The sequence below is a fragment of the Marmota monax genome, unplaced genomic scaffold (assembly GCF_021218885.2).
Source record: "Marmota monax isolate L192 unplaced genomic scaffold, Marmota_monax_Labrador192_F-V1.1 WCK01_AAM20220418_F8-fsc00014, whole genome shotgun sequence".
Taxonomy (NCBI): domain Eukaryota; kingdom Metazoa; phylum Chordata; class Mammalia; order Rodentia; family Sciuridae; genus Marmota; species Marmota monax.
The window spans coordinates 18,731,210-18,752,072 of NW_026695222.1; the positions used below are offsets into that span (position 1 = coordinate 18,731,210).

General features: G+C 38.7%; 1 protein-coding gene across 4 annotated transcripts in view; it reads left to right on the plus strand.

Moving 5' to 3' along the window:
- Window positions 1-2,926: 2,926 nt before the first annotated feature.
- Ralgapb (Ral GTPase activating protein non-catalytic subunit beta) overlaps window positions 2,927-20,863 on the plus strand; it is a 104,648-nt gene continuing 86,711 nt past the window's right edge. For all 4 annotated transcript variants that reach the window (XM_058575426.1, XM_058575427.1, XM_046433127.2 and 1 more), the window contains exons 1-2: window positions 2,927-3,154; window positions 18,949-19,164. In XM_058575426.1, coding sequence (XP_058431409.1) covers window positions 18,979-19,164 — 186 coding nt within the window. In that variant the 5' untranslated portion in view covers window positions 2,927-3,154; window positions 18,949-18,978. The remainder of the gene's footprint in view (window positions 3,155-18,948; window positions 19,165-20,863) is intronic.

Sequence of the window (20,863 nt, forward strand, 5' to 3'; positions counted from 1 at the left end):
ATCTTCCCCTAATTAGAATGGCTACTATCAAAAGGACTAAAGATAACAAGTGCTGATGAGATTTGAAAAAGAGGAACTCTCATCAACTGTTAGTGGGAATGTAGATTTGTACTGCCATTATGGAGAACAGTATCACAGTTCCTCAAAAAACTAGGAATAGAACTACTATGTGATCCAGAAATCAGTTATGTTTCAGAGACATCTACATTCATGTGTTTACTGCAGCACTGTTCACAATAGCCAGGAATCAGCCTAGGTGTCCACAGATGGATGAATGGATAAAAAAGTGGTATATATATATATATATATATATATATATATACACACACATACACATACATACATACACATACACACACACACAATGGTATAAAAAATGATATTGCCAGGTGTGATAGTACATACCTGTAATCCCAGTAATTCAGGGGTCTGAGACAGGAGGGTTGCAAGTTCAAGGCTGGCCTCAGCAACTTCATGAGATCCTGTCTCAAAAATAAAAAATTAAAAAGGTCTAGAGGTATAGCTCAATGGTAAAGTACCCATGGGTTCAATTGCCAGTACCAGGGGAAAAGAATGAAATTCTGTCATTTATAGCAACGTGAATGGAACTGAAGGTCATTATGTTGAGTGAAATAAGCCAGATACAGAAAGACAAATACTGCAAGTTCTCACTTGTGACAGTTTAAAAGTTGATCTTGATATAGATAAAGGTAAGGGGAGAGGGGCATGAAGAAAGATACAGAGGTGGCTGCATAGGAGGAATAACATCTAGTGTTCTGTAGCACAGTGGGATAACTATTGTTGTCAATAATTGAATATTTCACAATACCTAGAAGAGAGGATTTTTAATGTAATTGTCTGTATGTCTGAGGTGATAGATATACCAATTACTCAGCTTTGATCATCACTCATTGTGTACATGTTTGAAATGTCATACTGTACCCTATACATATATATATATATACGTATATACATATAATTATTGTGTGAATTAAAAAGAAACATTTTAACAAAGATGATAAAAATTAAGTGCTATTATTTTAAGTAGAAAAAAATCAATTCAAAATCATATCTATTATGGTAAACATAATTATGAATGCATATAAAAATGACCATGGGAAAAAAAAACAGATGATTGTGAGTAAGATAATAATGTGTGGGATTTTAAAATTTCTATTATTTTTACAGTATTATTTGTGAAATAAAAACAATAATAAAACAAAAATCCTAGGTGTTTAGGTTGGAATTGAACACACAACTTTTTCCATTTAAATCAGTAAAAATGTACACTATTTCATTCAAAAGCTGCCCATAAGGCAGAATTTCAGGAATTAATTAAAGCCACAAGGTGGGGGGATGGAGGTATTTTCATAATCTCAAAGGCTTTTAAACATTTAAAGCTTCTCTGTCCTCTATCTGTCACTCTTCCAATTCCCATCTCCTGTTTCTCTTCTAATCTATCACAGGTGTTCATTATTCATTGTTAAGAATGTGTCTGGTTGCAAGTAACAGAAAACTCCAGAAACAGAAAACTATGGCATAAAAAAGATTCTCCCCTCACAAAACGGGAAGGTAATACAGGGTTTGCACTGGTGCCTGGGTATGCCCTTTTGTCTTTCTTTTCTACCTTTCTTAGTACAGTCCACTCATAGTCTCAAAATGCCTGTTGCATCTCGGTTGGAACAGTGAAGTAGGCAGAAGGAGAAGGACACAGATTTCCCAATACTCCCCTTTTATTCTAGGTTTCCCTGGGCCTTCAGTCTATATTTTATTGTGCAGGACTCTGTCTCACTGCCACACTTGCAGGGAGCTTGGTGACTACATGCTTTGCTTTTTAGCCCCTGTAGTGTAGAAAGGGAAAGGAGGGGTGGCTGGAATAGATATTGAGTGAGTTTCCTAAAGTATGTGTCACGTTGTATTTAAATGTTTGATCCACAATGTGTCCTGGCACATTCTTACCCCCTTTTCCTCTTCATTTCTGAAGCTACTTTCCTGGGCTTGAGGAATTGCTCTCCTGTTTTACCCGTTCTAGGGGAATACCAGTTCCTTTGTCACTCCTTTCAGAGGGTGAGGAGTTGCATTTTCTTTCTCTCTTTGCTCTTTTCAGACAAGCATGCCTTCAGCACTACTCAACATCCTGATCTCTCCCCCTCCGAATATCCAAGGTCAGTCTCAAGGCCAGCCCTTCCGTGAATTTCATCATTCCTCCCTCCTCTTTTCTCTCTGCCCAAGTTTCCCCCTTTACACACACAAGGTACTTGGGCTAACCTCACTACTGGTATTGTTTTCTTCGTTGAAGTCGAAACAAATTATTTAAAGTGGTAGGTAGTCTGGTGCACGGCAGGTGCTCAAATCAGCATTTCTTGCTATTAAAAGTCTTATCTCCCATATCAAACTCAGTTACTTAATGAGAGGCTCTGAACTGATGTCTGTTTCATCTTTTTAACCCACACCAGGCCTGGCTAGAACGCAGCTCTTAACTAACGCTGTGCCTGTCTAATAAGGCGCCGGGCAAAAGGCATAATTTCAAAGAAAGAATGCTGACACGGTGGGATGTGAGAAATTTCTGCAGCGTGAGTGGCAGCCAGGATCTTTCAGAGAAGCCCCTTACTCCTCCGCACTGGTAGCAGGCTTGAGTCTAGATTGTCGTATGAATCATTGGGACACAGTTGGAGTGGCTCCCCGGCTGCAAGGAGGTACCGGTATCCGTCACTTCACTTATCGCTCTCCACTGGAGCCGGAAAGGGAGGAGTGAACATGCCTCGCGCGGCCCTCTGGGATGGCTGCGCACGCGCAGCTTCCGGCTCCATGTCTCGGGAATTATTTGACACCACCGGCTCGGCCCCTCAGAAGTCTCTGATCAGGCGCACCGCGCAAGCGCAGTGTCCCATTTGGCTGGGGAGTTATTTGACGCCGCCGCCCCTGGCAGTCGGAAGTTGCCTGAGCAGAGCCCCGCCGGCCGGCCCGACCGGCCTGCGTCGTCCCCAGGCGCCCTGGGAGAGTCACCGACTGGTGTACTGACTGACCGCTTGAGGACGGCCGGCCGGGGCGGTGAAAGAGCAGGCCTAATGGCGCGGGTCGCGTGAGGCGGAAAGCTGAGTGCGGCCGGCGGCGGCGCCCGCCCCAGCGATGCGGGCCCCGCCCGTCGCCTCAGGTAACCGGGCTGTCGGCCCCGCGGCGGCTAGACCCTCCCCTCCCATCTTCTTCTCTTCCCTTTGGCTGTCACTGGACTGCTGAGGCTTGTTTCTGGGCTCTGGGTGCTCCAGGCGCCTGACCTTCGGAAGCGCATCTCCGAATTTTGAGGGAAGCCACCGGGGTAGGGTACCTTGGCCCTAGGGTGGGCGGCTTCTCTCTGGTCTGTGCAAACCCAAGCTGGCCCTTGGGAGCTGCCCTGGCCGGGCGAAGCTCTCTCCTGGCAACCCGCGGGAGGGGGCGGGTCTGGAGCCTGGAAGACAACTCTGCGAAGAATTTGGTCCAGCGGAAGGGTTGGCGGAGTTGCTTCCGCCCAGTGGGGATGATGCTGCCCATTGCACGGTGACGCTGGGATGAGGAAGAGTTGGTGATGAGAGTAAACAGCTAACCCTTTTCAGCGCTTGCTGTCCTGCAGGCTTTGTGCCAGGACGTACGTTCTGCACATCTAAGTTCACAACAACCCCTTGAGGTGATGGGTGTTATCCCCATTTTATTGGCGAGGTAACTGAGGCCCTGAGCTGTTAGGTGACTTAGGTTCCCAAGGTCACATAGCTGGTAATTTGAATCCAAGCCGTCTGGCTCCAGAGTCAAGTTCTTAACAATTAGGTCAGTGGCTGTCCAACTTTGCTGCATGGTAAAATCACCTGGGAAGCTTTGAAAGATTCTTGATTCCCACATAACACCCCAGACAAATTAAATCAGAATGTCTAGGTGGTGGAAGTCAGCTGTCATTATTTTTGGAAGTTCCCCCTGTGATTCACGTGTTCAGCAGAGTTTGGACCACAACAGTAGGTAATTCTGCATCTCAAAAGCTGCATCAGTGTTTCTCTAGCTTAAGTGTGCAAGAGAAATGTCTGAGCACTTGTTAAAAGTGCAAGTTCCATCCGTAGGGATCTTTTCAATAGGCCCACTGGCTTCCATTACACCTGTGATAGGCTGTTGGGGGTGGGAAGTAACTTTCTTTGCAGGAATTCTGAGTCACCTGGGCCTTTAAAATGAGTACATCTCCTGTAAAATTGTTGGTTTGCAATTTCCTAAGTAATGCAATACTCATTGGTATGGTGTCTCTAACCTTTTGGTCTTCTTTGCATATGCTGTTCCTCTCCCTAGCCAGTCCTCTAAGCTTTCTCAACACTCTATCCAAATACACACTTCTGCTCTCTCATACATACAATACACATATCCTTTTCTTACTGTCTCTAGCTGTGTAACTACCACATTTACTTCAAGATACCTCTGCCCCAACCCCCATTCATCTTTGTTTTTTCAGTCTCCTATTTAGCACCATCATAATGGAATTTACCAGTTATTTTCTACAGTGTTAGTTTTGTCCCTTCTACTGGATTATGAGTAACTTGAGGGCAGGGACCATATTTTCTCCATCTCTGTCTTCCTTCCAGTGCTTTACATAGATACTCTTAAAAGTTTTTACTTAATGCAATATTTGAGTCTCTTTTATGCTGTTGATAAACTTTATGCTGCAAATAGAATTTCCTCTGTTTTCATTTTTATAAAGGAACTTGGTAGTTTGTAGTGTTTGGAGTTTTTTTTTTTTTTTCTCCCCTTGGGAATGTGCTAGTTAGGTTCATTATTTTATCTGTCTAGCAGTCAAACAAACACATTGAGTTCTTACCAATGGCAAGGCACTGTAGGACTAATCGTGTGCAATCAACAGCAGTTGGTTTTTAATGTCTCATTTTATCATACTCAGATACAATCAATTCTATGATGGAAACCTTTCTTTTACCCTTAGGCTTTTGCATGTGTTTCCCCTCTCATTGTCCAGAAAAATGTTGTCATACACTGAATACTGTTGCCTTGTTGGTATTAGTAAATGCAAGTAAATGAAATTACAGTTGGTTGTAGTTCATTCTACTCACTAGCAGAGATAACTTAAGAACTACTTAAGAATTGACAAATTCAGCATTGCAGAATTCTGAACTGCCATTGCCCTACATGTTTACAAGTTTTAAAGAAAACAGACCAGTAATTCAGTTTGGACTTGGTTTTGGTTAGTCTTAAAACCATGTAAGGTTTATAAAGTAGGTGAGTATGTTTGTGAAGATCATTATTAGAGTTTGGGGGCAATAAAATTTTTTATACCAGATAAATGTGGTGAAATGTGTAGACTGAATAAAAATATACACTTCATATAATGACATTCTTTACAGTGTAAAGGTTTTTTTTTTTTTTTTGTTTTGTTTTTTTTGTGTGTGTGTGTGTGTGTGTGTGTGGTGCTAGGGATAGAACCCAGCGCTTTGTGTATGTGAGGAAAGTACTCTACCAACTGAGCTATATCCCTAGCCCAACAGTGTAAAGATTTTTATGGGATAATTTTTCTTGGTTCACTTAAGTACTGTTTGCTCAGTTTTTAGGCTAAGGTTAATACAGAAACTGACAGGATAATTCATGTTAAGTCCAGGTACTCAAGAAACTTGTCCTTATTTTTTCTGATCGCATATGACCAGAGTATCCAGTTCTGGTGGTAGCACATGGAAGAAACTCGGTCTTTTTATCTGAGGTTTAAGTCTCTAAAATAAGGATGAAAAATTCCACATGTTCATGGAAAGATCGAAAGTGACTTTAATCATGGTAGCCTGAGAACTGTGAATGGATTCCTTTCAATTTGGGGTATACATCAGTGTTAGCAGGTGTCTTCCCTGACATGTATAAGGCCTTTTGGATAGAATACATGATTTTTTTTGGTACAGGATGACTAAAATTTTAGTATTAGAGTCTGTAGCGTTTAGTTCTAACTTTTTAATAGATGAAGAAATGAAGTAAGTATCTTGCTCAAGGTGACATGGTTTGCTTCTAGCACATCCAGAATAGAAAGCAGGCTTTCTTCTTTTGGGTACAGTGTCCCCTTCCATGACCCCTTCCTCCACCAGAGGTTGTCTTGTTTGTTGTTAGGATTTGTGTGCCTTTGTATTGGGAGTGGGGAAAGTGGACAGAGTAGTCTGCTATATTTGAGATATCCAGTTAGATAGGTAGGTAGCAAATGCTTGGTGTATGATATGCACTTTGCTATGTAAACTGGGGATACTAAGAGATGTGAGACAAAACTCCTTTCCTCAAAAAGACTATAGTCCAGGGGCTGGAGTTGTAGCTCAGCAGTAGAGCACTTGCCTCATACGTGTGAGGCACTGGATTCGATTCCTAGTACCATATATAAATAAGAAATAAAATAAAGGTTCATCAACAACTTAAAAAATATTTTTTAAAAAAGATGGTAGTCTAGTCAGAGTTGTAATAAAAATAAAAATATAGTATCTAAAGCACCTCTGTGAAACAGAATTTTCTGTTCGGATGGAACTGTATCTACATCTGGTGTGTCCAACATGGTCATCACTAGCCACATGTGATATGTGAAATATGACTGGTGCAACTAAGGAATTAAATTTTTTTTAATAATTTTTATTGTTGGTTGTTCAAAACATTACATAGTTCTTGATATATCATATTTCACATTTTGATTCAAGTGGGTTAAGGAATTAAATTTAAGGAATTGAATTTTTAATTAAATAGTTTCCTATTTCTATAGATACTATGTTGGACAGTAAGTCTGAGGTTTCAAAGAGGAGAGCTGCTGGTTGTGGTGGTACAGGCCTTAATCCCAGTGACTCAGGAGGCTGAGGCAGGAGGATTGCAAGTTTGAGGCCCACTACAGCAACTTAGTGAGAACTTAATAAAAAATAAAAGGACTAGGAATGTAGTTCAGTAATAAAGGACCCCTGGTTCAATCCTAGTACCACCCCCCCCCCCCCAAAAAAAAAGGCTGGTAAATGGGGGCATGTGGGGTCTTCATATTTTTTTTGGGTAGACTAGAAAAAGCTATCTTTGGGGAGACATGTAAACAGAACCTGTCTTTTCTTCCTGTGACTTGAGTGTCGGATAGGATCTTTAATAGAATCTGGTACATAGGTGATTGCATTTTTTTCCAAGTTGATTGATGTTTTCCTTGTGGGGTCAGTGGGACTGTAGAAGAGATTATGAACTGTGGTCCTTTTGCATTTATTAGTCATTAAGTTATATGGATGAACTTGAATTCACCTGTGTGCCTTAGAATCTAGCACATTTCATTTATTTGCTCAGTGTTTTGGCACCCTATACCTTGTTTTTCCCAAGAGAAGCAGGCATACCTTATAATGTGTACCTTGCATTTGTATGTCCCTGAGTATATTGACTTAGGTTGCTTATTTGATCTTCTTCTCTAAGTCGCTTTAGGTAGGTATTCTCCCTGTTTTACAGATGAAGAAACTGAAAAAGAAATGCCAAGTGACTTGTCCAAGGTCGTATAAGGAATGGAGTCAGACAAAAGGAAGAAGCATTGGACTTTGAACAAGAGTTGGAGTTTCTTGTTCTAGCTCTATTGTTATTTGATGTAACCCTGAGAAGGTCATAGCCTTAACTTTTTTTTTTTTCTTACCTAGTGGCTATTGCAATAAAATGAAGTAATATGTGAAAGTTCTTTGAAAACAACCAATTATACAAAGGTACATGAGATTTCCTGTAGTGTTTCTTTTGTATTATGCTGCTTTTACTATTCATCACATCAGTTATTGTATTAATACTGCATTATGGTGTCTTATTGATTTCTCTCTCATCCTGAGTATGAAAACTTCTGGGCAGCCATTGTGCCCTGTTTATATCTCCATACCTACATCTTAGGACAAACTGGATGCATAGAAAACATTTAGTAAGTGTTTAATGAAATAACTGATATGTGGATTTTCCTCATAGAGTTTTAAAAAATTGTTCTCTGTAGTTAAACTTGAAGCTGCTTGGGAACAGGGATGTTTATTTACTATTATATTCTCTGTGCTTGGTGCATAGAAGGCATGTAATAAATAGTGGTTGAATCAATTGATATACTTAATGTCAGGCAGTGGTCTTAGTATGTCCACCACTGTATTGATTATTATGGTAATTTGTTATTTAAACTAAACTTACATGTTACTCTTAGGAGGTACTTACAAGCTATAAGCTGTTGCCCGGCACACAGTCACCTGATAATAGAAACTTGCAGAAGGAAAACCTAGAATGGGTAGATATGGAGTTGAGAAGGAAATTAATGGATCTGCAGGGGAGCAATATCATCTTCCTGTATTCACTTCTGGAACACTAAAGGTGGCGACTTCTCTGCTAGCAGCTCAGGTTGACAGCAGATAGTCTGTGGGAGGAGATTTATCATTTGACTTCAGTTATGTCTTCATATATCTCACCACAGTGACCAACTCTGCCCTTCCCCTCAGTGTATTAGCCACATTAGAGTTTACTGTTCTATTGTCTCTTTAGCTTATCTTGGACACTTTTGTCAAATTACTTTAATGGAAATTAATTTCCTGTTGTATCATTCCTATGGTAAAATTAAACTTTTATTCTCTGCCTCCAGTTTGTTCCTATATATTTATTTTTCTTTTTTTCAGCATTGATTTTTTTTTTTATTTACAGGTTTGTGACTTGACAGCCCATCCCTGACCTAGGCCCTGCTTCTTCTACAAAAGCAATCTGAAATGGAGCTTCTCAGTTGGCATGGGGGAGCCAGCACGCTATCTAGGCCCAGCCAAAGAACCAGGGGGAATAGTAGCTTTGAAACTCAAGCCACAGGCATTGGAAGGGAGGGAAGGAGGGCAGGACTTCTAGTTCAAATGGGCAGTGTACTGATGAAGTAGACAAGGAGGCTGGCGAGGTCTGTTCACCTGCCTGAGCCAGGGCCCCAAAGCTGGGCGAAGGGGTGGCAGAGCTGGGGAAGGGACAAGTCAAAAGAGTTTTGGAATCAGGTGAGGCCAGTTCAGGTCTTTCAGGCCCAGTAACCTCTCAGGACTCTATGTCTAGGAACACACCTCCACAGCCATACTTAAAACCATACCCACCCACACCCACTCCATGTGCATAGAGGTCTGCAACAGCATTGAACCCACCCTGGATTCCTAGGATGTCTCTGAATTGGTACCTAGCCCATGGGTCCATGGCAGGTGGAACTGCCAAGGGGATGGATCATCTGCATTGTTGCTGATTGGCCCCTCACAGACAACGATCCAATTGATATACACATTCACTGATTCTGACAGACATGTGATGGTCATCTAGAATTCCTCTGGGAATGCTATAGAAGAAATGACTCCAGTGTTGTGGTCATGGTCCATTTTAACATCATGAAACTTAAGTGGTTACAAAGGGTCAGGTGAACTGGGTCTCCAGGGTGTCTTCTTGGAGTTTGGCATCTGATTTGACTTTCTGCATCCCATGTCTATAGCTGGGTGAACCTGTACTCATCTCCCCTTCTATACATTTTTCTCCCATTGAGTTCTAGAAAGATAAATGTAAGTGATATTGCTGGGTTGGGTTACTTGTAAATGGTATTACTGAGTCAGGTTACCTGACATTATCATCTCTTGCTGTATACTGATAAACATTCTTGCTGTCCTTGATTGAATGCTTAAAAAATGGCATATCATTCTGAGGCTCCTTACAAATGTGCCATTTTATTAACACAGTTGGTCTGCTAGCAGACCCAGGGTAAATGGATCAAGGCACAGCAGGATCCTACCATGGTGCTGTCCCAAGAGGTGGATATGGATATGTATATTTAAGAGTAGGCTGGTGGGCTGGGGTTGTAGCTCAGTGGTAGAGCATTTGCCTGGCGCATGTGAGGTGCTGTGTTTGATCCTTGGCAGCACATAAAAATAAGTAAATAAATAAAATAAAGGTATTTTGTCCATCTACAACCAAAAAAAAATTAAAAAAAAAGTAGGCTGGCATTTGCAAAACTGGGCTAAGTGGAATTCACCCTACTAAATCTGTTACACCACACTCTGCCCTCATCCTTTTATCCTCCCAATAGCAACAAAAATGAAGTTATAGGACCTGCGTAGTTGAGATGTAAACTTGGCTCCTGTGGCAAAGATGGGTCAGGGTGACTTCCAGGGTTCTTACTATGTCCTCCAGTATTGTTGTGCAGGTCTTACTTTTCTTTTCTGAAATACTCATTTTATTTTCAGGCCAGCAGCATGTCATCCATAATGTGTGACTCTCTTTCCTCCCTCTTGAAGAATTATACTAATTCCATTACCAAAAGCAGTGTGTGCATTTTATCTCAGATCAGAGGCAAAAACTAAACCATAGAAGTTGTTTTTAAGCTTACATGTGGATTTAAAGAAAAAAAATTTTTGTAGTTGTAGATGGACAGAATGCCTTTATTTTATTTGTTTATTTTTATGTGATGCTAAGGATCAAACCCTTTGCCTCACATGTGCTAGGTAAGCACTCTACCACTGAGATACAGCCCAGCCCCATTGTGGATTTTTTTAAAAAAGAAATTGAATTTAGTTTCCAGTATTTCAAGAGAAGGATATTTCACAGAAATATTCAAATTCCTGTGTGTCTTGAAAAATTATATTATCTTTTCTAGTTGGATTATCATTTACTGAATAGTAGCTGTGCCTTTTAATCAGAGCCTGTATACTCCATTTTGCCATAGTGCCACCCTACCCACTTTATTGCTTACTACACTTAGTTCTTTCTTTCTTTATTTTAATTAGGTATATATGACAGCAGAATGCATTTTGATTCATTTTACACAGTTGTAGCACAACTTTTCATTTCTCTGGTTGTACACCATATATGCAGTTATACATGTACCTAGGGTAATGATGTCCATCTCACTCTACCATCTTTCCTGCCCCCTACCCCTCTCCGCCTTTGCCCAATCATACTTCCTCCACTTTTCCCATGCCCTCCCCCTGCATTATGGATCAGCATCCATTTATCAGAGAGAACATTTGGACTTTTATTTTTTGGGGATTGGCTTATTTTGCTTAGCATGATATTCTCTAACTCCATCCTACACTTAGTTCTTTAACTGGTGGTTTTCAGTCTTCACAGATCTAATACTTGGTAATGATTTCTGTTTTTTAATCATGAAATTAATAGATAATGTCTAATGTACTGTCTTCCAGAATTTTTAAGAAATCAATGGAACTCTATTACAAATGAAAAACATAAATTATTGCCTTTCTAATACAATTAGTATTTCAGCAAAAATACTCAGGAACAACTATACAAAAGAGCATAATAAAGTTGCCAGATGCTCATATGTATAAGTTGAGAAGTGAGACAGTATTATGATACTTTTTCTGAAGCTTGACATTTTTAAGTACAGGCTAAAGAAGTATACATGTAGTTCCTGTGATTGTGTTTCTGACAACAGTGTGTGGTATTAGCAATTCATTCTATGAGTGGCATGGCCATTGGGGATAGAATTTTCCTAGAATAATAAATTATTTCTAGAAAATTTAATGTATTAAAATTTATTTTGTATTTATATGTAAAATTAAGTTGAATTTTGATACTTAGTTCAGAACAGTGATTTTTCTGGCAGATGTTTAAAAGTCATGTGAGACATAGTATAATTGTTCATTGTGCAGGACTGCCTCATGCATTGCAGGATGTCTCGATTTCCTGAATGCCTGAAAATACCAACAGCCCACCCAGTCATTGTGTTAACCCGAACACACTTAATATTCTCACAGTGCCCCCTTGAGGGCAGGGTTTTTCTATTAAAAATCATTGACCTTACGTTTTGAGTATGTTCTTATTCCTAAACAGAGTTAAGTTTTACTGCTTGTTTTGCTAGTTTAATAGGTACAAAAAAATAATACCTTAAGGTTACTTTACTTTGAACTTCTTTGATTTCTTTATGTTTGTTTCTGATGTTTATTTTCCTTTCATTGTTTTGTTAAAAATATTTTTAGTTGTAGCTGGTTGCAATACCTTTATTTTGTTTATTTAGTTTTATGTGGTGCTGGGGATCGAACCCAGGGCCTCACACATGCTAGGCAAGTGCTCTACCACTGAGCTACAACCCCAGCCCCCCTTTCATTGTTTTACTTAATATGCTTGTGACCATAGTCCAGTTCTTTGTCTTAATGTATTTTTTTTTTCTTTTTAGTATTTTGTTAAAATATAGCATCTGTTTTTCTGATATGTACCTTTCAACATTTCAATATTGGGTGCCTGTGACTACTTTTTCATTGTAGTCTTTCTCTAACTTTCTATTTACAGGTTTCTTGAGAGCATTTATTTCAGCTGGGTTTGTATAGTGCATGCCTGTAATTCCCAAGGCTTGGGAGGCTGAGGCAGGAGGGTTGCAAGTTCAAAACCAGTATAAGCAACTTAGCAAGACCCTGTCTCTAAATAATATATAAAAAAGGAATGTAGCTCAGTGGTTAATCATCCCAGGCTTCAATCCTTGATACCAAAAAAACCTTCCCAAAACCCAAAAATGGCATTTATTTCATTTTCTTACATTCAGTCATTTAAAAATTACTGTGTAGAGAATGGAAATGTATTACATTTAAGAACTTTAAAAATGTTTTGAGTACGGTAGAATTTAAGAGCTATTAATTCTGCTTTGATTGGTCTTTTGTAGAGTTTTTAAAAGAATGATACTTCATTCTTCAGATTTGGAGCAGTGGTAGCCAATTCTTTTCTTTTACAGTACTGGAAATTAAATCTAGGGGCTTATACAACTGCTAAGCTACATCCCTATGCCTAGTAGCTGTTTCTTAAAAATGCATATTCATAGACTCAAGTCTAAACCTACAGAACCAAAATTTTCTAGAAATGGCGCCCAGGAATCTGCATTTCAACTAGAGTCTTCTAGATGATTCTTATGTGTACAGTGGAGTTTAAAAGCTAGTTTAGCTTTTTCAATCCCAAAAAACCAAAGACTGAATATTTTCTCTGATAAGTGGATGCTAATCCATAATGGGGAGGGGCGTGGGATGAGTGAAGGAATTTTGGATTGGGCAAAGGAGGGGGGCATGGGGATAGGAAAGATGATGGAATGAGACGGACATCATTATCCTAGGTGCATGTATGATTGCACAAATGGTGGGACCCTACTTCAAGTATAACCAGAGGAGTAAAAAATTGTGCTCCATTTGTGTACAATGAATTGAAGCGCATTCTGCTGTCATGTATAACTGATTAGAACAAATAAAAATTTAAAAATATTTTTATTAGTTATTGATGGACCTTTCACATGCTAGGCAATTACTCTACCACTGAGCCATAACCCCCCAGAATAAATAAAATTTTTTTTTAAAGAGAGAGGTGAGAGAGAGAGAGAGAGAGAATTTTTAATATTTATTTTTTAGTTTTCGGTGGACATAACATCTTTGTTTGTATGTGGTGCTGAGGATCGAACCTGGGCCGCACGCATGCCAGGTGAGCGCGCTACCGCTTGAGCCACATCCCCAGCCCCAGAATAAATAAATTTTAAAAAATAAAAAAGGAAATATATTTTCAATCCCGCTAATCAGATTTCTCCAGGAAATATAATATTTGTCATTTGTTTTATATTTTTTAGCCTCCATGTTAATACAAATAAATTAATTAATTAAAAATGTAAAAGAGCTTGTTTGGCTTTTTATTTTATTTATTTTTTTCCCTCTTAAATTTTTCTCCAATAATGTATTGTTTGGAATAGATAAATATTAATTATTCTTTTAATATTTGGAAATCATTCAGCATTTATTTTTACTAATAATTATCTTAAAACAAGTTGATATTTTTCAATTTTTATTTGTATGTGACATGTGAGCTTGAGACATACATTAGTGGAATAGAGGGAATATGTGCTGATATCTTCCTTTTCCCCCATTGGTAAACCTTGACATGCTCTAACATTTATTAATTATCCACTGTGTGTCAGGTATTTCTCAAGAATTCAAGAGTTAAGGTTCCCACTCAGAAAAGCCTAATGTTAGCCAGGTGCAGTGGCACATGCCTGTAATCCCAGTGGCTTGGGAGGCTGAGAAAGGAGAATTGTGAGTTCAGAACTAGCTTCAACAACAGTGAGGAAATAAGCAATTCAGTGAGACCCTGACTCTAACTAAATAAAATACAAAATATGGCTGGAGATGTGACTCAGTGGTTGAGTGCCCCTGAGTTCAATCCCAGTACAAATATATATATATATATATATATATAATTTTTTCCCAATTTAAAATAATCAACAATAAATAAAATATTGCTTAGAATTCTAATTAAAATTCTAATTCTATCACCTTTTACTGTCAATGTCTACAAACACTCCAAGCTGTAGCCACAAATAACTACTGATGATTGCTCAAACCAAACAAATTCTTTCACACCCTATGTAACTAACTGTTCATACTACTCCTGCTAATTGAAAAGCCATCCCTGAGTTGAGATTAGTGCCTCTTTGTTGCTGAGGCTGGCTTTGAACTCGTGATCCTTCTGTCTCAACCTCCCGAGCAAAATTATAAATTTTATATGAAAGAATAACTAACTGCCTTGAGTAACTAATAAACTTGAAAAAAGAACAGAGTAGAAGGGATTTCCTTTCAAGATATTGAAATGTTTTATGTGCTTGGCATAGTTGAACAGAATAGTCATAGATTCCAGTATAAATGAGAATTTAATATATGACAAAATTGGCATTTCAGTTCAGTGAGATAAGGAGGACATATTTTTAATAGATGATACTGGCACAACTGTGTATTGAGAAAAAAAATAAAATTGAGCCTTTCCTATACTTGTAGGAAAGTAAATTCTATCACTTGTAGAAGTAAATTCCATATGAATATAAAACTAAAATGTGATAAACCCCTTGATGTCTTGCTGGGAAATCTAGGACATTACATGTACTTATTAGGGTGATGTTTTCAAACTTCTTTACCACAACTGATAATATGAAATGTATTTTACATTGTGACCCAGAACATAATGTATTTGTAAAAAAAATGAAACAAGTTTCACAGAACATTGCTTGCCTTTACTATGTGTGATGCCCTTGATGTATGTCCTCTTCCATAATTTTTAAAAGTAGAAATATTTCCCATTTTATTTATTTCATGATCCACAGTTTGAAAAACATTGGTAGAGGGCATAGGGAGTAGAAACCTTTAGAACCAGAAATTGGGGGCTGGGGTTGTCGCTCAGTGGTAGAACACTTGCCTAGCACGCTTGAGGCTCTAGATTCAATCCTCATCAATTTTATTTATTTATTTTACATAAAAATAAATAAATCAAATGAAGGTATTGTGTCCAACCACAACTTAAAACAAAACAAAAATCCAGAAGTTGTAAAATAAAAGTAAATACTTGGCTAGAACAATGAAATTTTTACCTCGTACCTATCAAATTAGCAAATTTATAAATAATGCTGATTCCTAGCAGGAAAAGATTCATTGATTCCTAATGTATATGGGAGTTACTACAGCTTTTTTGGGGAGCAGTCTGGCAAAACCTTTTCACATTAAAAATATATTTACCCAGGGCTGGGGATGTGGCTCAAGTGGTAGCGCGCTCGCTTGGCATGCGTGCAGCCCGGGTTCGATCCTCAGCACCACATACAAACAAAGATGTTGTGTCCGCCGAAAACTAAAAAATAAATATTAAAAATTCTCTCTCTCTTTAAAAAAAAAATATATATATATATATTTACCCTTTGATCTAACAGTTTCACTCTTTGAGAACCTATTCCATAGAAATAGAAAGGCTACTCTTAAAGATACATGAACAAACATGTTTATTACATCATCATTTTCAGATGACAAAAGAATAAAAGGAAATGATGCAAATGTACATTATTAGAAACTGGTTGAATAATTTATGCTACACCCGTACCATGGACTGTTACACAGCCAGCAAAAAAATCTTATTAGTTGGTAGAATATTCATGAAATATTTACTATTGAATGGAGAAAATAAAATTAAATACCAAAAAAAGTATATAATCCTTAGATGTGTGTGATATAAATTATTTTAATGTGTTTGAGGTAGGGTGGAGCAAGATACAGGAGAAAGTATTAAGTTGTTAACATGATCATCCAGGGAAGTAAGTTATTTGGACAGGGAATAAAGCCAAAATAAAAATGAAAGGGTGAAAAACTACACTAATAAATCCCTGTAATAAAATATCCTTGTGCATTTATATAAGAGACTATGTATTGTATATGTACATTATACTGTATATATGTTATATGTATATTGTATGACATCCATATACGTGTGTGTATATATGTGTTAATAAAGAAGAAAAATGTATGGGAATAAGTTATCTTCTGATAATGATGGTTGCCTATTAGAGCTTTCCTTTTTTCCCCATTTCTAAGAGAGCTTATTTCAGGGAGGTACCAGGATATTCTTAGGAGAATTCCTTATAAATCATAAGGAACCTGAAGCAATTTCAGTTGTCAGACACATCCACTCCTCCATTAAATTATAGGTACCTTGTTAGATAGTGGTCTTTTCCTCCTGCCTTTTAATTTGCAGGGACAGATTCAGAGGAAGGCAATCAGAAGATCCTCATATGGTTGCTAGGCCCAGAGTTTCTCAGGCTCCAAAAGAAGCTGAGTAGTTTGAGTAGGATGATAGAGGAGAGAGAAAGTGATGGGTTTCTGTATATGGAACAAAGAAAGAAAGCTAGTTTGGGACTAGACTGTGAATGACATTGTCAGGCTAAGGAGTTTGATTTTCATTCTGTAGACTAAAGATTTGCAAATGCCATATGCTCTTGAAAAAACACTAATATTTAGTGAGCTGGAATGAAGTTTTGCAGGATTAAAATTAAACAATGCTAGTCTCTTCTCACTTTGAAGAAGAAGTAGCTTAAAGGGTAGAACTTTTATATATATATATATATATATATATATATATATATATATATATATATATATTTTAATTGTTGATGGACCTTTATTTTATTTATTTGTATGTAGTGCTGAGAATTGAACCTAGTGCCTCAGGCATACTAGGCAAACACATTACCACTGAGCCACAACCCCAGTCCCAAAGGGGTAGAACTTTTTTTTTAATATATATATATATCTTTATTTATTTTTATGTGGTGCTGAGGATCAAACCCAGTGCCTTACATGTGCGAGGCGGGCACTCTACCACTGAGCTACAGCCCTAGCCCCCCAAAGGGGTAGAACTTTTAAAAGATTCATTGTACCTGTGTATTTTGCTTAAACTGCGGGCTGAGTAAAACATTCAGAAAAGGTGATAGAAATAAGTTGAAAAGGACTCAACATTCTCAATTCTCTGAGTATGATTTCTATGGTTGTAGTATTTACATTGCATTCATACAGGTATGTTTTCTGCAACTAAAATTCCTCATTTGTATGGCCAACTTAGATATAACTTCATGGAGAGCAAACAGCATGTGCAGAAGCAGTACCAGCTGGGGAGAATGTATAGGATAGGGGGAGGCAGTATGTGCCATGTGTATTGGAGCCCAGCAGATTTGGGTTCAGAATCCAGCTCTACCCTGTTAGAGCTCTGGAGCCTCATGTAAAAAGCAGACCTTTCTATGCTGTTGACTTTTTCATCTGTGAAATAGGCATAACATTATTGCATATTCATAAGGTTGTTTTGATGATTGCTTGAGTAAAATGTAGTAAATATATAATAAGCGGCTGCCTTTAAAATGTTTTCTAAAGAATACTGTGAATTCCAGATGTCTGTTACTGGAAATTTGAGTGATGTTCTTGCAAGAAATGAATTATTCTCAAAGAATTTGAAAGTCTAATTTGAGGACGTTGGTAGAAAATTGCAGGGGTATGTTTTTAGTGCATAATAGGAGCAGTTGTCTCTCCTTTATGGAGAGATGTTCCAAGACCTCTAGTGCATGTCTGAATCCTTGGGTAGTACTGAACCCTACAGGCTGGTATAGGCTGCACACTTTCTGGCACAAATATGTTGCTATTAGAGCACATTTTTCTGTTTATGTTTTTTATCCACAAATTTAATGCCTTTTCGGTCTTTACTAAGCACTTCTCACTTACTATGGCAGTAGCCTTTGCAGTTTGAGATCCAACAGTAAGACTAATATGAATTTCTTTTTCTTTCACAATTTCTTTGATAGACATGTCATTCTAATTATAGAGCTTAGTAACCTCAGCACAGGAGTTTTTTCTCTTTTTAGGTCAAGAACTTTCCTTTTTTCACTCAAAGTGATCATTTCATGGCTAACCTTTGGCATATCTGTGTTGCTAACACCACTACTCTTACACTTTGGGACCATTATTAGGTAAAATAGAGGTTACTTGAACATAAGCATTATATACCATGACAATTGGATAATGGAGATGGCTTCTAAGTGACCCGTGGAACGGGTAACACATACAGTGTGGATATACTAGACAAGTGGATGGTTCACAGCCCAAGCAGGATGGGCTGGGATGGCTCAAGGTTTCATCATGCTACTCAGGGTATCATGGTTTCTGGAAATTTTCATTTAATATTTTTGGACCACAGTTGACTCTGAGTAACTGAAACTGGAAAGTGAAACCATGGATAAATGGGGACTGTGTTGCTCAAAACTGTTAACTAAAAAATCTGGGTCTGAGTGAAATCTTTTTGTCTCCTTTCCTCTTTAGAATACTTCATTCTCCCAACCCCGCCTTATGGAACCAACTTCATGTTGTAAGGGTCCCAGAGCTGATCATTTTATTCCCCTGCACAGTGGTCATTTTCTCCAGGGCTTCTGAGGATTTTTTGGAGAAGTGCTCAGACAGCTGCTTCTCAGGGGTCTGCCTTCCTATTTCATCTTATCATGAGGTCATTTTGTGATATTCCCCAAACATTTAGATATTATTTTTTTCTGTTTTCTAGCTATTGTATATTTATGGTCTTTTTAAACATCTTGTCACCTAGAGTAAATTTTTTACTAGTTTGCAGTAGTATAATTTGACATGCATTTCTGTTTTGTCTTTTCAGGTGCCATTTGGTTAGTACTTTAGCGGCACGATGTACTCTGAGTGGAGGTCCCTGCATTTGGTGATTCAGAATGATCAGGGTCATACCAGTGTGCTGCACAGCTATCCAGAGAGCGTTGGGCGAGAGGTCGCAAATGCAGTGGTTCGTCCTCTTGGGCAGGCATTAGGCACCCCTTCAGTGGCTGGTAGTGAGAGTTTGTTAAAAACTGACAAAGAAGTAAGTGTTGATTCATTTCCTTCTATTATGTGAAAATATAAATTTGCTACTGAAAAGTTTATTTAATGTTGATTTTTAAATGAAGTTCTGCCCAATGTTCTGTTGACTTCTCAGTTTTGATCTCTTTGAGATTGAGGGGTGGGGTTTGGAGTTTGTAGAGATTATAAGGAATGGATTTTACCTTTTCATTACTGGGGCTTTCAGCTAGCCATGCCCAATTCTCCACTTGAGTTAAGTGCCCAAGACAGAGACTTGAATATTGGATTCTTTCCCCTAATTTCTATTTCTGGGTGTTTTTGGAAGCCCTCATCCCTACCTCCAGATACCCCCTAACTACAAGCCCATTTTACATCAAATTTTCAGGCTACATGTATGGCTGAGTTTGAGCTCTTCCGTCTTCTCAGTCCCTGCCTGGCTTCCAGCTTTAAGAGTGCCATAGAAACTGGGTGTGGTGGTGCCCACCTGTAATCCCAGAGACTCACAAGGGTGAGGCAGGAGGATTGCAAGTTCAAGGCCAGCCTCAGCAATTTAGCGAGACCGTATCTCTAGTAAGATATTTAGTGAGACCCTATCTCTAGTAATATAACCGAATAGTAGATCACCCCTAGGTTCAATTCCCAGGACCAAAAAGGAAAAAAGAGAGACAAGAGTGCTATAAAGCAGATGAGCTCTTCATGTTGTAAGCCCAAGTCATGCTTGCCATTTCTAAAGATAAGGGACTGTTGGAGTAGTTCACCTTGGAGCTTGTCCTCTGTTTTTGGGTGTAGGGGATTGGATTAACCTCAGTGGAAAGTGATAAAGGAGTCCCAAGAATGGGGCAATTCTGTAGGACCTTGCTAGTATGAGATTTAGCTAAGATGTGCAATTAAAACTTTGTCTCCTTGAGGAAACTCATGCAACCTTCAGGCTTCAGGTGTACGAAACCCTTTACCAGTTTCTTAGATCCTTTTTTCCTCTGTATTTTTTTGTTTTGTTTTTGGTACCAGGATTGAACCCAGGGGTGCTTAACCATTGAGCCACACCCCCGACCCTTTTTTATATTTTATTCAGAGACAGAGTCTTACTGAGTTGAGAAGTTCCTTGGTAATCTGCTCAGGCTGGCTTTGAACTTGTGATCATCCTATCTCAGCCTCTGGAGTTGCTGGGATTACAAGTGTGCACCACCGCACCTGGCACCTCCTTACTTTTTGATCTTTCATCAAGGACAGTTTAGACTTTGATATGAGGTGAAAGCTTGCGGCTCTAGAGGCAGTTTGTTGATACTCTTTTGGCCGTAGATCACTAAAGGGTGAAGTCCCTCAGTTAGAGGAGCATTTTTCTCTCACCAAAGGCTCTTAGACTTACCTCTTAGCACAGGCCCTGGCACACTCCTCTGGTTGTGGCTATGACCCCTTGCTACCTTCCCATGGGAAGAGATGGCATGTAGGTAGATAGAGGCTCCCTGGTGTAGCCCTTGTTTATTCTCCTTTCCTACCCTCTAGAGGAGATGAGAGTAGTTCTTGAATACTGTATCTTCTAGAATTATACAGTTCAACTACTGTGTGAAGATATTACCAAAGATGTCTTCTCCTTTTTCTTTTTATCTGATATTTAGTGACCTGCAACTTCCTTTAAGATCTCTTGTGTTGCTAAAACCTGACACACCACTCCTAATTTGTCAGCCACTCCTAATTTGGCACAGCTTCACTGTGTTGCTCTA